At 37.0% G+C, this 14,389-nt stretch overlaps 1 protein-coding gene across 1 annotated transcript in view; it reads left to right on the top strand.

Annotated features, from left to right (window-relative positions):
* Positions 1-14,389, top strand: part of LOC140156785 (protein sel-1 homolog 1-like) — a 243,091-nt gene that overhangs the window by 4,288 nt on the left and 224,414 nt on the right. Inside the window, exons 2-8 of the mRNA XM_072179767.1 lie at positions 1,544-1,656; positions 2,807-3,745; positions 5,170-5,250; positions 7,522-7,579; positions 7,820-7,985; positions 9,437-9,550; positions 11,684-11,765. Coding sequence (XP_072035868.1) covers positions 1,587-1,656; positions 2,807-3,745; positions 5,170-5,250; positions 7,522-7,579; positions 7,820-7,985; positions 9,437-9,550; positions 11,684-11,765 — 1,510 coding nt within the window. The 5' untranslated portion in view covers positions 1,544-1,586. The remainder of the gene's footprint in view (positions 1-1,543; positions 1,657-2,806; positions 3,746-5,169; positions 5,251-7,521; positions 7,580-7,819; positions 7,986-9,436; positions 9,551-11,683; positions 11,766-14,389) is intronic.

Here is a 14,389-nt window from a genome sequence, read left to right as displayed (position 1 = left end):
AAGAAGTACAAGAAGCTGTGTACCGTAATTAATATTCTGACAAACATGCAAATATTTAAGCTACAGGAGCCTTGTATTTTTTTAGTGCAAACTCTAATTGAAATCATGCAAAATTTTACGTTGCACTAGCTCACCTTCAGTAAGACAGCCTGAAATGATACCAGCGAATTAAGCTTATATTCTAGATGATTTCAAGAACACCACCGTGCATGCGTAAGACCTTTTTAGCCTACGTCTCATATTCTATTGGATCGTTGAAACAAGAAACCCTCATCACGAATTCACTCACCTTCCTACACCACCAGTTGAAATAAAACTCAAAACTTCCCATGTTATTCCTCAAAACAACATGTAACTTGAAATTGAAATCCTAATATGACCCGTTATCGAAAATTTTGTTTGATAAACGTCAACAAAAGTTAATTTTTCTCACGAGCAGAACGCACATGGGCAAAATGGCGGCTCTAATGCTGGCTTCCAGATAAGCGGGCGCAAACCAGGAGCTACTTTATAAAAAAAAGTAGCTCCTGGTCATTCAGTTTTACCAAGGAACCAGGAGCTACTTTGACACAACCAGGAGCTACTCTTAAAATCCAATTTTAAACAGTTTTATTGTTAAGTGTTAACTACACTGTAACATGTTACATGTAAGTACTACTACATCGCGCCCCTTAGCCCCCCTTGATCCGCCAATGTATATGGGATAGTAATATTTGAATGTAAATAACGACGTATAATGTGGTCTCTGAACGTAATATTTGTACTTTATCAACGTATTGCTTTGTCAACAACTTGCAATTGTCGATGTCGGATCTTGAGATTTGATGATTGTCAACAATGAAAGTACTGCTCAACAACAGCCCTACAGTCAGTCTACTGAAGTACAAAGTACCGACGCGGACGCACACATTGTGCCGACTTTGAAGGCATGCATACCTGCAGCAGAGACGCAGCACTGCGCATTGTTTACGCGCTGTATACGCGCAAGCTGTCACTTTGTACTTCAGAGTGGACAAACTGTAGTACATATGTATATATCTTGGATCTCTGTTTTTGTCAAATTTGGTATGTATCGACTACTCAGTGCCAGAAGTGGGTAAGTGTAATAGCTGCCCTTTTCATATTTGCCAATGTACACACAGTATAATTGTACTCATTTACACTTGGCAGCTACGGCACTTACCCACTTCTTGATCTGGACAGTCGGAATGTGTTCAGTGTCAGTTTTTAGAATCCCAGCCAAACATACACCCATGTAACAAACAATGAAGAACCAATCCCCATAGAACAAATATATAGTAGGTCTTCATGTATGTATAAATTCCCATACCTTGAAAAATGTGGAATCTAGGAAGCTCCTTCGAAGGAAATTTAGGAATTTGAATTGAAATCGTACCATGTGTGGAAACAATTGTGAGAAATATTAGTACATGGAGTTTTGTGGGAAATTTAGCATATATTCCACATAAAATAAGCATTTTCTAGGCCTGTATATTCACATATCCACATGCCTAATATTTCTTTTTTCCTTTATCCCTTACAGATTAGATATTTTCTTCATTCTGATAGCAAGAGCAGCAGGAAGGATGGCAGTACTGTATAGAGGGAAAGGGACTGCTATTATTGTGTGTACTTGCCTCATTGTGGCTTATGCAGGTATGTATATTAATGTATTGGTACTGGGCCATTCTTTAGAAAATGAAACTATTTTGGAAAAAAATCAAATTCCAGGTATAATTTATTTCAAACATTTTTGTGACAAGTACAGTAGTGGTAAGTTCTTCTGTCAAACTGAAGACAATTAGGTTAACAGAAAAAACACAATTTTTAGATTGTAACTGGGAAATGCAAAAAAAACACAAGATTTTCTGCCTCAGAATTGGCCAACAAATACTCTCCTAGTCTGTAGACTCAATAACCAAAACAAATAGCCTACCACACTGACCAAGATACACAAATATTTTCCTCATAAATCAACTTAAAAGTCAATATATTGATTTGAATGGTAAATAAAGAATATTACACATGTACTTGTGTTGTTGCATGGATGTGCCATGAAATTAACCATTTTTTGTAAACTCATACTGGAAAATCAGGTTTAATTAAAGCAAACTTAAGAAATAGATTTTTATGGTAGAAATGAATCCTAAAGTGGGAAAAGCACTAAAAATTGACACTCACAGCAAGAAATGCAAGATTGCATTTTTCTCTCTGAGCCTAGTATAATGCATAATGTAGATATGAGATATGTAATTTGAAGATATTGTCAATCAGATGACAGTAGCCTCATTTGCACAAATTAATCTTACCAATTACAGTATGGAAAGAAAAAGTTACAAAGCATACATGTATATATCACTAGTAACTCCAAACATTTGACTAAGAGCAGAGTGTCTGAATAAGGAATCCAAGATGAATTCATTAGCCCTTTGTCCTCTCTCAATTCAGACAGTTACTAGTTATTATTATTGAGAATAAATGTGTTTATCCCAAAGTCTTGAGATAAGATTTGTATAACTTTAAAATTGAAACATTTGTTTAAGTTGCTCAGGAATTTTGTTGCTCAGGAATTATTAAATACTCTTAGAAATTATTCTCATGAATGTCTGGTTTGGGACTCCTTTATCACGGTCAGGTCCATTTGTATGACAAAAGTGAACTGCGGCATGAGAAATTTTGAATTCTCGTCAGAACCTCATGCACTAAAGGTAGTACCCACACAACAGGGCACTTGCTTCCCTCTGACTCATTGACAAGTGTTCTTAATTCATGAAAAATCATTGAATCATTTGTTTGTTTGTTTCAGGTGCCAATCAACAACAACAACAGCAGCAACAACAACAACAAGGGCAGCATCAACCAAATATTCACACAGAAACACAAAGACCAAAGGATCAGAACACTGACAGGGGACCACATTCATCTCAAACCTCCCCACCGCCTACCAATAAACCCCCTACACATATAACCCAAGAAGAAGTAAAGAAACATCAGGAGAGTCAGAAAATGATTCAGGAAGTGATGGAGCAGCAATTGCAGCAACAAAGACAGTTGGAGATTCAGCGTGAGGCACGAGGTAAGAAAGAAGAAGCTATCCTAGAGTTACAGCAGCAAATGAAGAGACAATATGATGAACACTATGCAGATATGCAGCAAGGTGCTCAATTTGGAGGAAACAGTGACACAGTGCAGGAGGATGAAAAGATTTCTGCAACAAAGCAAGCAGCAAAAGATGCTTTTGCAAAGATTGACAAATTTAAAGAGATGCAAAAGAAGCAACAAGAATTAGCTGCAGAAGTTGGTGCTGGTCAGGGCAGCACTGGCAACCAAGGTAGTCAGCAACAGCAGCAGCAGTCACAACAGCAGCCTCCAGTTCAAAACAGTCATAATCAGCAACAACAATTGAGAACTAATACACCACCACATGGTGGAGCACAGACAAATCAAGGTGTGAATGCGCAATATTTGAAGCAGCAGCAACAGCAACAGCAACAACAACAGCAGGTAGCTCAACAGTTAAAACAGCAACAACAAGACCAGGTAGCTCAACAGTTAAAACAGCAGCAACAACAGTGGCAACAGCAGCCACCTCCATCAGGAAGCAACACCCAAGCGGGTAGTGGCACTAGTGGTAATATAAAGGCAGCACCAAATGTTGCTGGTGGTCCCAGGATACATCTGGCACTTCCAAATCTAAGACCAAAACTGTACCACACAATAAGTCACCTCCTCAACCTGTTCCAATAGATGCACCTCCTATAATCAGTGCTAATGGTCCAGGTGAGTCATAGTGTTATTTGCCCCTGAACATGTTTAAAGCAAAACCTCCCATGTAACCTATTGGCAGTGTTGTTTTAAACATGTACAAGGGCCACAAGTACATAGGAGGTTTTCCCTTCCCAACGACGATATTATTTTCTATTCCGCTTTAGGGAAAAGATGATTCCAGTAATCACAAGTTAAGTATCATCAAAATATTCGGTAGGCAATTTGTTTAATGTATGCAGACATGGAATTCAGTTCAAATTTTAGTCCTATACTTGTCAGGTCCAGTTATCTCATGGGTAAGGCACTTGGCTAGCCTATGTTGCATTATAAGGGTATGAGCTCAAGCCCTTGCAGTATCAATTTTTGTATTGACCCGGTCCACCCTACCAAAGTTGGGGAGCTAATCCTGATGGTACTGGATGATTTAGGTTGATTAAGGCTTTTTGTGAAGTGCAGAAACGTTTGTAATAAGGTGTTGGTCTGGCAGTGCACGGTAAAGATCATCGCTTTGATGTTGGGTCATAATGGGATCAATGATGAGAGATGGAATTCATTAAATGTTTTAAAAATAACATACTTGTTGGAACCCAATCACTTACTTTGATAACTGTGCCGATGTATGTTGTGAAAGTATATCATCTTTGATTGATCAACAAAACCAAAGTTAAAATTGTCTTACAATGAGGTTGCAGGTAACAGCAGACAGTACATTTTTGTGGAGAACCACAGGATACTGAACCTATATGACCTGTAATGGCAGTGCAAGGTACCTACCGAGTGTGGTCAACAAAAATCAGTAAAACTGCTTTACACTTGGCAAATATAAGAAGGTGTCCATTGTTGGATGCATAAAAGAGGGAATGGTTTAGTAATCATGGATTTGTCAGTTTGAAAATAAATTGACAAAATGAAGCAAATAATAGAAAAAACTTGTGTTTTTGGTAATGATCACAAGATGATCTATGAGATGACCAATGTTCACGTAAACCCAGCAAAATTAAAAAGTCTCCACTAGTTCCGTCCCCATTTAATCAGAGTCTGATGAGTTTATGGCAAAATAATTTATATAATAGTTTTCTATACACTTTCCTGCGAAGGTTGATACCAAATTTGATATCAAAAGTTTAACCATCGGGAGCGTAGGAGCCGTTGTTTGGAAATTTGTGCAATTTTTAAAATGACAAATTACGAATTGACCAACGCAAAAGCCAATGCATTGTATCAGCTTATTATGTGGCCTGAAGCAACCCGTACAGGAATCATTGTACACTTGTCTGTGCACAATTGAAAGAGCGGGGTATTTGATTTGCATTTTGACATGCATGGGTAAACCTTTAACCTGCCGGCCTTTTCAGGCGACGTAATTGATAAGCCATGATGTAACTTTCTTGATTAAAACAGTTGGACAAACAGACCAGAAAGAAGAGACACCTAAACAAACCAAACCACTGGATCCAGAGGAGGCTGCCAGACAAGCAAGAGGTATGCCTATGTAAAGTAGTGTAACTAAAGTAAACAAGAAAAGGATGTATGGCACTAGTTCATTATAATGTGCCAACTGTCCTAGGCTCTAGTAAGGTCAAAAACATTTGGGCAGCCATCAAGGATTGGGGCAGCCAAAATAAGGTGATGTGTCTAGAGCCCGGTCTAGAGATTGATCTGATGGTAAGGTACCCATGCTACTTACCCTGTTACTGTTGGAATTATCCCTGTTGTTGAATTTTAAGAAGGGCCAGCCTTCCATTTTTTAGAATGTTTAGTACATGTAATGTAAAATTCATCTATAACAACAACTCAACAACAGACAGAATGTGATGTCAATTTCATGACAAAAACTTCCATTTACTTAAGCATGCCTTAAAATCAACTGTGATGAATTCTGATCTGCTAGACAAGAGTCCTGAATCATAAAATGGCCATGACTGCTTGAATGTTCTTGTTCTTTGGGTAGTGCATACCTGCCAACTACTCCGATTTTCGGAGTTACTCCGATTTCGAGTTTTAAATAATTTTTTTTAATTTCTTTTCCAAAGTTTTGGCGACTTTGGAGAACCACTGGACCTATTCGGAAGTGCTAGGATCATTCACAGTTAATTTGAAAACAATTGGAAAAAATTACAAAACAATTACAGTTTGTTATCCTTAATATGCAAACCACTAACTAATGTTTACCTCTTCATCTAGCACATATTATTAAATGCATGGAAAACCAATGCATGTATAATATTGTGATAGATGAAGAGGTAAACATTTGTTAGTGGTTTCCATATTAAAGATAACAAACTGTAATTTTTTTGTAATGTTTTCCAATTTTTTTTTTTTTCAAATCATCTGTGAATGATCGTAGCACTTCAGAATACGTCTAGTGTTTCTCCAAAGTCAACAAAAACTTTGACATATGTTTTTTGTTAAATGTTTTTTTTTTCTGAATTTTTAACTTTGTATTGTGCATCATATCAGTGTCCTATAAGTCACGTAGGCCCTGTTATAAAGCCAAAAAATCGCTTCATCGAATGATCGTTATGTACAAAAGTATAGGAAACTGCATTTTTAAAAGCACATTTTCTATGTGAAGGAAGCATATTTTTCAAACTTGTAAAAACAAGTCCCAGAATGTTTTTTCACATTTTTTCAAAGGTTGCAGTCATCAAATATGTGTTGGAATTGTTTCCAGATATGGAGTATAAATCCCTCCTCAAATGCAACCTTCAGAATACATTGTAGGTCTAGAGGTTCTCAAGTTGCCAAAAACTTTGAAAAAATTAAGAAAAAATGGATTTAAAAAAAAAAAATTTCACCTTTGTATTGTGCATCATATCAATGTCCTATCAGTCACGTAGGCCTTGTTATAAAGCCAAAAAATCGCTTCAATGAATGATCGTTATGTACAAAAGTATAGGAAACTGCATTTTTAAAAGCACATTTTCTGTGTGAAGGAAGCATATTTTTCAAACTTATAAAAACAGGTCCCAGAATGTTTTTTCACATTTTTTTTAAAGGTTGTAGTCATCAAATATGTGTTGAAATTGTTGCTAGATATGGAGTATAAATCCCTCCTAAAGTGTATAAAAGCCTAGGGCTTCATTTTCACCTTGTTGTTTTTCTATAAAATGTGTCTAATGTGAAGGGGCTTATATGGCTTTTTACAGTGTAGAAACACTCTAGCTTTGGGGGGCTTCGCCCCCTCAACCCCCACCGGGGCTTTGCCCCTGGACCCCACCAAGGGCCCTTAAGCGGGCCCCTGGACCCCCGCCGTCAGGCGATACTACCACGCCAGCCCTCGTTCGCCATGTACTGTTTTCTAGGTTTTCAATGTTGGCAGGTATGGTAGTGTACTTGGATACATCTTTGGTGGTCAAGTCCATATTTCTGTCTTTGGTATCCACAATCAACGAAAAAAGTCTTGGAACGCTTGCATGTAAATAACGGAAAAATTTGTTGAGAAATGCCAATGTTTTCAGCGGTTCCCCAATGTGTTCCAACATTGCTTGATGGGGAGAGGGGAAGGGTAAATCATTGTTGTAGATGTCATGTTTCTTCCCAAACACAAATTACGTCATTTCCATGAACATAAGAAATTCTGCACGGAATTTCGACAGAGTGTGCCAAGTGTTCCATGGACTTTTTTGTTGATTGCAGGTATCTTCTTGTTTTAGTTTGATTTCCTCCAATTATAACAACCCATATTTGTAGAATCCAATTGTAATTCAAGTTTCCAGAAATCTTTACAACTTGTTCTATTTTTCTTTTAAGGTGATTTGTTGTTTGATGAAGGAATGACTTTAATCAATTCAACAACTGATGGTGTGAGGTAAGATTAATTCAATGATTAATTAAGATATATTGATTGATTTGTTAATTTTGTTTGTATATTCTCTCAGTCGGGGTTGTTCCATTCCCTTCCATCCAGTGCTCTTACCCATATCTCAACCCAAAAACAACCAATGGGATGCAGCGATCTATCACGGTTCAATTCGCAGGATATTAGACCATTTTGTCATATATTGAAAGTTCACACTATATATTCTTTCTTTCATTCATTATCTTTCAGGGGCTACAAATATCTGCAAGAAGCAGCGTACAATCTTAATCATACCAGATCACAAGAAGAATTGGGCTTTGAGTACCTGTATGGTAAATATCTAGGGGTCAACTTGACAGGGTCAACTGATATGTTCTCTCAACTAGCAGAAAGGGGCATACCAAGAGGCCAAACAGTAAGTGGCATGATATCAGATGTGAAAACTGATAAATGATATTTTTAAACCTTGAAAATCTGCCTTATAAATAGTCTTTAAATTGACACCCTTCTTAGAAAATTCCAAGGTAAATTTTCTGAGCCCATATTTCTTTATATACAGTCCACAACTTAAAAGTTTCCCCCTAATACTTTTTAAAATAAATCGAAAAAAATATTTTACGAAATGTAAAAAGCTAAAAAGCTATATATAGCCCTATTTGTTTGACACATGTGGACCAATTTATAGCGTCACACATCATTGCGTTCAGTCACAGTGGATAATTATGTCAGAAAAGAGGCCCTTTTAAAAGTTGCACCCAAGTTCATAGCAGTCAGGTTTTCTTTAACAAACACATGAAAAGACCTGAGCGAGTGTATTGTTTGAGAGTTAACTCCTATGGACTCAGATGCAACTGTTAACACTGTTTAAAACGGTCTCTTTTTTACATAATGAACCATTGTGACTGAACACAAATTGTTTTTATTTCAATTTGATTCATTGAATCGAAAATGCATACAACATGCATTTTGATTCTGCCATTTCACCTGTATTGTCAGCTTATCAGTTTCAATAAACTTTTCCCTGAACTGCTTTTAGCCAAATGCCAGGTAAAATGCATTAGTGTTAGTAATAAGAATTGAATTTGAATATGAATTGAATTCAAATGCTGTGAATTGGAATTGAAATTGGTTAGCAGTTGATTTCAATGCATTGAATTGGAATTAAATCAAAATTATTTTAACCAAAGAAGAATTGAATTGAAATTGCATCAAAATGATTTTATAAAATAAGAATTGAAATTAAAATGAATTGAAATTCAGTTTCTGAATTAAAAAACTCTGTTGATATTGATGAGATATGCTGAAATTGTACCCTGCAGACATTTCAAGTATCAGTACATTATTACTTTGCGTATCAAATCATATGTTATAAGCAGGCACCCGTGCTTCACTTGCTGTTAGTGCTTCTTCTTCAAAACTCCCATAAAAGTAATGACAGTTGTATAAGATGTGCTTTGTTTTTTCCTTAGGCAATAGAAATATTAGTTCGACAATGCACGGTCGATCATTTCCAATAATACCACCCTTCATCCTTAACTGAACATGTTCATCAGGTCTATTATGAAACGTAATAGTAGAATTTTCTTATTTCTAGTCCAATAAACAGTACTCACTGTGGACGTTTCGATGTCTACCAGACATAAAAAAGAACTGGCAAACACGTTGCTAAGCAAGCATCAGTGGTAAACAGAAGATCATCACAACAACAATAGTGTAGAAAAAGATGTCTTGTAGATATCGAAACGTCCACAGTGAGTACTGTTTATTGGACTAGAAATAAGAAAATTCTACTATTATCACCCTTCATCCTGTAGTTAAATTAATCTTGTCAGATTCAGTGCTATATACATGTATATTGAATTGCAGGGTCTTGGCTTCATGTATGCAACAGGATTGAGTACCAATTCCAGTCAGGCTAAGGCCTTAGTCTACTATACCTTTGGAGCCTTAGGTGGTGACCCATACTGTCAAATGATAATGGTAGGTTTGAAAACAGGTGTCCATTTCACATAGAGTATATTGTAATATGCTTGATTAACTCATTAGTATTCAAATTAGGCACTTTTGTGGGTTTGCAGATGTATAGGTCAGGTGTGGACAACCTACTGGCTGCATTGTGGCACATCAGCAATTTTTGTGTGGCCACCTAGACTAGAAAGACCATCTTTAGCTTTGGTTCTTCACTCTATTATTGTACTTTGTTACGAGTCGTACTTGACTCAAGGCCAAAATCACCTTTTACCCGAACTCACACGAATGCACAACACAAATACACTGTTTGATTAAGCTAACAAAATCTAAGTCTTTAATTGAAAGCACGTTATTATTGATACAATATATGACAACAAATGCACATACACACCAATCAAATATAATCACTCTTTAACTATTTAGTACTTAGCCAGCATTCTTCTTCTTGGTGATCATAAAGTTCTTGCAATGTTCTGGACGACTGATGTAATATATCCTTATTCACTTGTCCTGCGAAAATCAGCGAATTCAGTGTACACTTGCGTTTATAAATCCTTGCGTATAAAATCCACACACGAAAATGGTGCTGCTTTTTCCCAAATATTAAACTCCTTGCGCCGTTCTCCTATACTAAACTCCTTGCGCAGTTCTCCAAATCTCTTTACTCCTTGCGCCGTTCTCCTATACTAAACTCCTTGCGCTGCTTTCTTCAAACTTGGTGCTATTTCCACCTTTCACACAATATCTTCAGGAAGCAGGACTGCGATGCAGTTGTCCCCACTTATTTTGACAGTTGCGTTGAATCAAAACACCAGACTTGCAAGTCGACAGAAGAATATATTCCTTTCTTGGAAGAAATACGTTCTTTGGCGTATTCTAGATCTTCTCCGACAACACTGGCAAATAGTAGTACTTTGACTACATAAAATATTTCTGGTTTGCAATTTCCTTTCTTTGAAGGAATTGGACGGTAAGCATATTAGCTAGCTAGCCCAGATCAACACTATCAACTGTGACAACAATTGTGTTTACATTTTCTTATATCAAGCACTGGGAAAAACCCCATTCTATCAATAGGCTATTACTAACCTCACACTATTCTGCAGTCTGGGAAATTCCCAAGTCCTAATTATAACATTAACCTTTCACATTTCATCACTTCCTGAGGGGAATCCCCTGACATCACTTCCTGAGGGGAATCCCGTGACATCATCCTCACCTTACCATCTATAGCGGTATTCCCATATGATCCAAAATTAGAAATGATTCCATTTGTTTTTGATCAAGTTGATGCAAGAAAGGGGAATCCCTAAAATGTCTCATAAAATAGATTCCAATTGTAAACAGAGATAAATCATCAAATTAAATTACTCAGAGCACATCACAACTTGTTGCATAAAATCACATAAATTTTGGTCATTACAGTAGGAATTTTAATTGAATGAACATGGCTTACAACAGCTGTACCCTATCCAAGCGTGATTGTATATCGCATGTTTCAAACTACAAGTCGAACACACAACCTTAGATACAATAATTAAAACACTCCCCAATCATGAGCAAGTTGGCATTTAGATTAACTTCACGCATGCACAGTTGCACACGCTTGCGTACATCTTGCAGTGAACGCGAAAAATTGTTACACTATGTCAGGCTGTGTTCATTCAATTGAGATTTCTACTGTAGTTGTACACTTTATCAGAAATTGTCTCTACTCGAACCATTTTATGTACTTGTATTATTTGTGGACTGTGTAATTTGATAAAGAATACTTTTGACCTTTTGAGGTGAAAAGGTTGTCCACTCCTGTTATAAATTAATGACCTTGCTACATTAAAGCAACATTCAATCAGCAATGTTTTATCAATGTATAGCAATGTTCTCAAAATATCACACCCAATATCCCCAGCTAAAACCTAGAAGTAGGATCCCCCTTCCCTGTCCTCAGTCATGCCAGTCAATAGTGCAGTCATATGCTTTCATCAACATTGAAACAAGCAGGTAGAGGGTTGACAATTGACATAATGTGCTGCATTTATTTTTTCCTTGACTATATAAAATCAGTGTAATAAGAAAGTGACTGTTTATACTTTTATCAGCTTAATTCATCCATAAAGTAATAATGTACTTTAATCTTTTTAGGGCTACAGATACTGGGCTGGTATTGGAGTAAGTCAACACTGTGAAACTGCTTTGACTTATTATCGTAAAGTTGCAAATAAAGGTAAGGGCATTAAACTAGCTTGGCTTAAATTATCAAGGACTTCTTATGGATTAAAAACAAGTGTGGTCCACCCAGTATAGGACAAGGTCCCTCTTTGTTTGTTGTAACTCATCATTGTTAGTCTGCTCAGTTAAGAAAGCATTTATAATTTGATCAGTACCAAATAGGTGGGGATTATTGAGTGCCCTTATAAAACTTGACCTGTAGTCTATATCTACCTCGGGTCACTGGCACTAGCTTTGAAGTTCAGCATGTTCTGTGTTAGCTTAACGTTACTTGGTGCTTATACACACTTTTACGTGCGCAATCAACGTACACGCAAGAAACCACGCTAAGCCAATGCAGCACATGCTGAACTTCAAAGCTAGTGCCGGTGACTCAAGGTAGATATATAAACTATAGTGTTTGTGCAATATCTTCTTGTTCAAACTTAGGCAAGGAATTAAGAAACTAACACATTAACATTATAGACCTTATTATGTTGTTTTTTGCAATATAATGTCCAGTTAGTTCATTTGGTACGGCGCTCGACTCAGGTATGTGCTGGTACATGTTTGAGCTCCACAGTGACGTTGAGCTAGCCTGTGATGGCTTATGTTAGTTGGTTATGGCTTGCGTTGATCTCAAACTGCATATGCCTGGAATGGTTTATGGAATGATTTGGGTCATTATGATCAACGACCTACTGTTCAGCCTTTTGACTCGGCATGGCAGCACACTCAAGTTTGGTAGTGATGTCAATGCTTTTTTGAGGTTGCGCCGCAAGCGTGCCAATAAGCCGCTCCTGTACGTGTGCATGTACACTAAGCAAGAATAACTTTACGTGCGCGATTCGATACTGCAGTGAGCGAAATACGCATGTACGTCATTACCAAACTTGAGGTGAACCAAATCATATAAAGATTGCATTGAGGTTGGCTGACAGCTAACAAAAGGTGATCAGTCAATCAAGAGATTAATTGGCTGGTTGATTATAGTGCAATATCGCAATGCAAGACTAAGTGTATTATTAGGGAGAATGATGTGATGCCTATTTGGTGCTGATCAAATCATAAAATATTATTTAATCACAATACTTACTAGTTTATTACTTGTAACTTTGTTGACTAATTGCTCATAGTCATAACTCTTTTTTCCTTAGTTGCACTTAACTCAAAATTTCACTCAATTTTCCCTCTATGCTGACAGTTTGCAGTTTAGTGTAGATTTCTATAGATTTTCTTGCATGTACTGATTGCTGTTTGGAATATGGTTTAAGGTTATTGTAGTAGGAGGTATATCTTTTTTATTTTATTTTCAGTGGCTGAAAATATGCCCGTCACTGGTAAGTGCATGCGAATGATAGTTTGTCACTTACATAATCAGTCCGAAGAAATTCTTATCCTTTTGTATTTTGCATTTTCTGTATTGTATTTGAGTCATCATATGTCCATTGATTCAATAATTTCTTGCTGTTTTGTTATTAGGGCCCCTCATCTACATGTTTGTTGTGTTGTCATGAGGCCTCACCCCCAAGAAAAGTCCCTCTGAAAAAAAGAAAAAAGCTTTTCAGGGTCAAAATGACCAGGAAGGTCAAACTATGCTAGGTGAATTCCTCTTTTTGCATGCAAGCAATTTATTTTTTGAGTGAAAGTTCCACATTTTGGGACCCCACAAAAAATCCTGCATACAGGCCTGTCTGTTTGTCTGTTTGGGTGGGTGGGGTGTGCCTGTCTGTGTCTGTCTGGAGGAGATAAATTTTGTCGGTCCATTCCAGCTCTAAGGCACAATAGCCAATGAATTTAAAAAATGATAATGTGATAAATGCAAGTTTTGGTGCTGCTCATTAATGAGCTCATTTGCATGCTTAATACTGCAGAGCCATTTTATGCTTGCCATGTTTCCCTCTAAATACTTTGCATGTAATAGAATAGAATAGAATAGAAGGTAGTAAATAACACCTGCATGAGTACTCTGTGATGTTAGTAACAACATTTGTATTAGTTTTTCAATACACATTCTTTTGTGTGTGTGTGTGTGCTCACATTCCTCATCATACATATCTTAGTTTTCAAACCATGAGCTGTGTGTGTAACTAAGAATAGTCTCTTTCCCATGGACTATGGTTCTCTTGGCATCTTGCACTTGTGTGCCTATCAAAACCACTGGTTGTGGTCATGACTCATCTGTTGCTATGTCATTGCTTTTTGTTTTCCTTTCAAAAAAATAAAACAGGATTTTGATACCCAAGGAAGTTAACCTCAATGAAAGTGCAATAGAATGCTTAAATAGAAATGCCTCAAATGGTGTCCAATTGTGTTGCATAGTACAGTTTCAGTTTTGTAGTTATAATAACGGCATACTGCATTAAGTGACAAATGCCAACAAATGTTTTCTGATATGTGGTACCATTTGTTGGCATTTTGAAACTTGTGCATTCAGCTGCTGTTAGGCATGTTCATGATAATGTTATTATGGTCTATCGCGATAAAGTTTGACAGGCCACAATATTTTGATTTTAAAAATCTGTCTTCAATTGAAAACCGAAAAGCAGGCAGATGACACAGAAGACGATACCGAGAGTGACCAACCCGGCAATGGCGCCAATGACAATACCACCAGCAATAGCGCCATTAGATACAGAC

This window comes from Amphiura filiformis, chromosome 1, assembly GCF_039555335.1.
Source record: "Amphiura filiformis chromosome 1, Afil_fr2py, whole genome shotgun sequence".
Lineage (NCBI taxonomy): Eukaryota > Metazoa > Echinodermata > Ophiuroidea > Amphilepidida > Amphiuridae > Amphiura > Amphiura filiformis.
The sequence above is the reverse complement of the archived record's forward strand: the minus strand, read 5'-3'. Positions and strand labels throughout refer to the sequence as shown.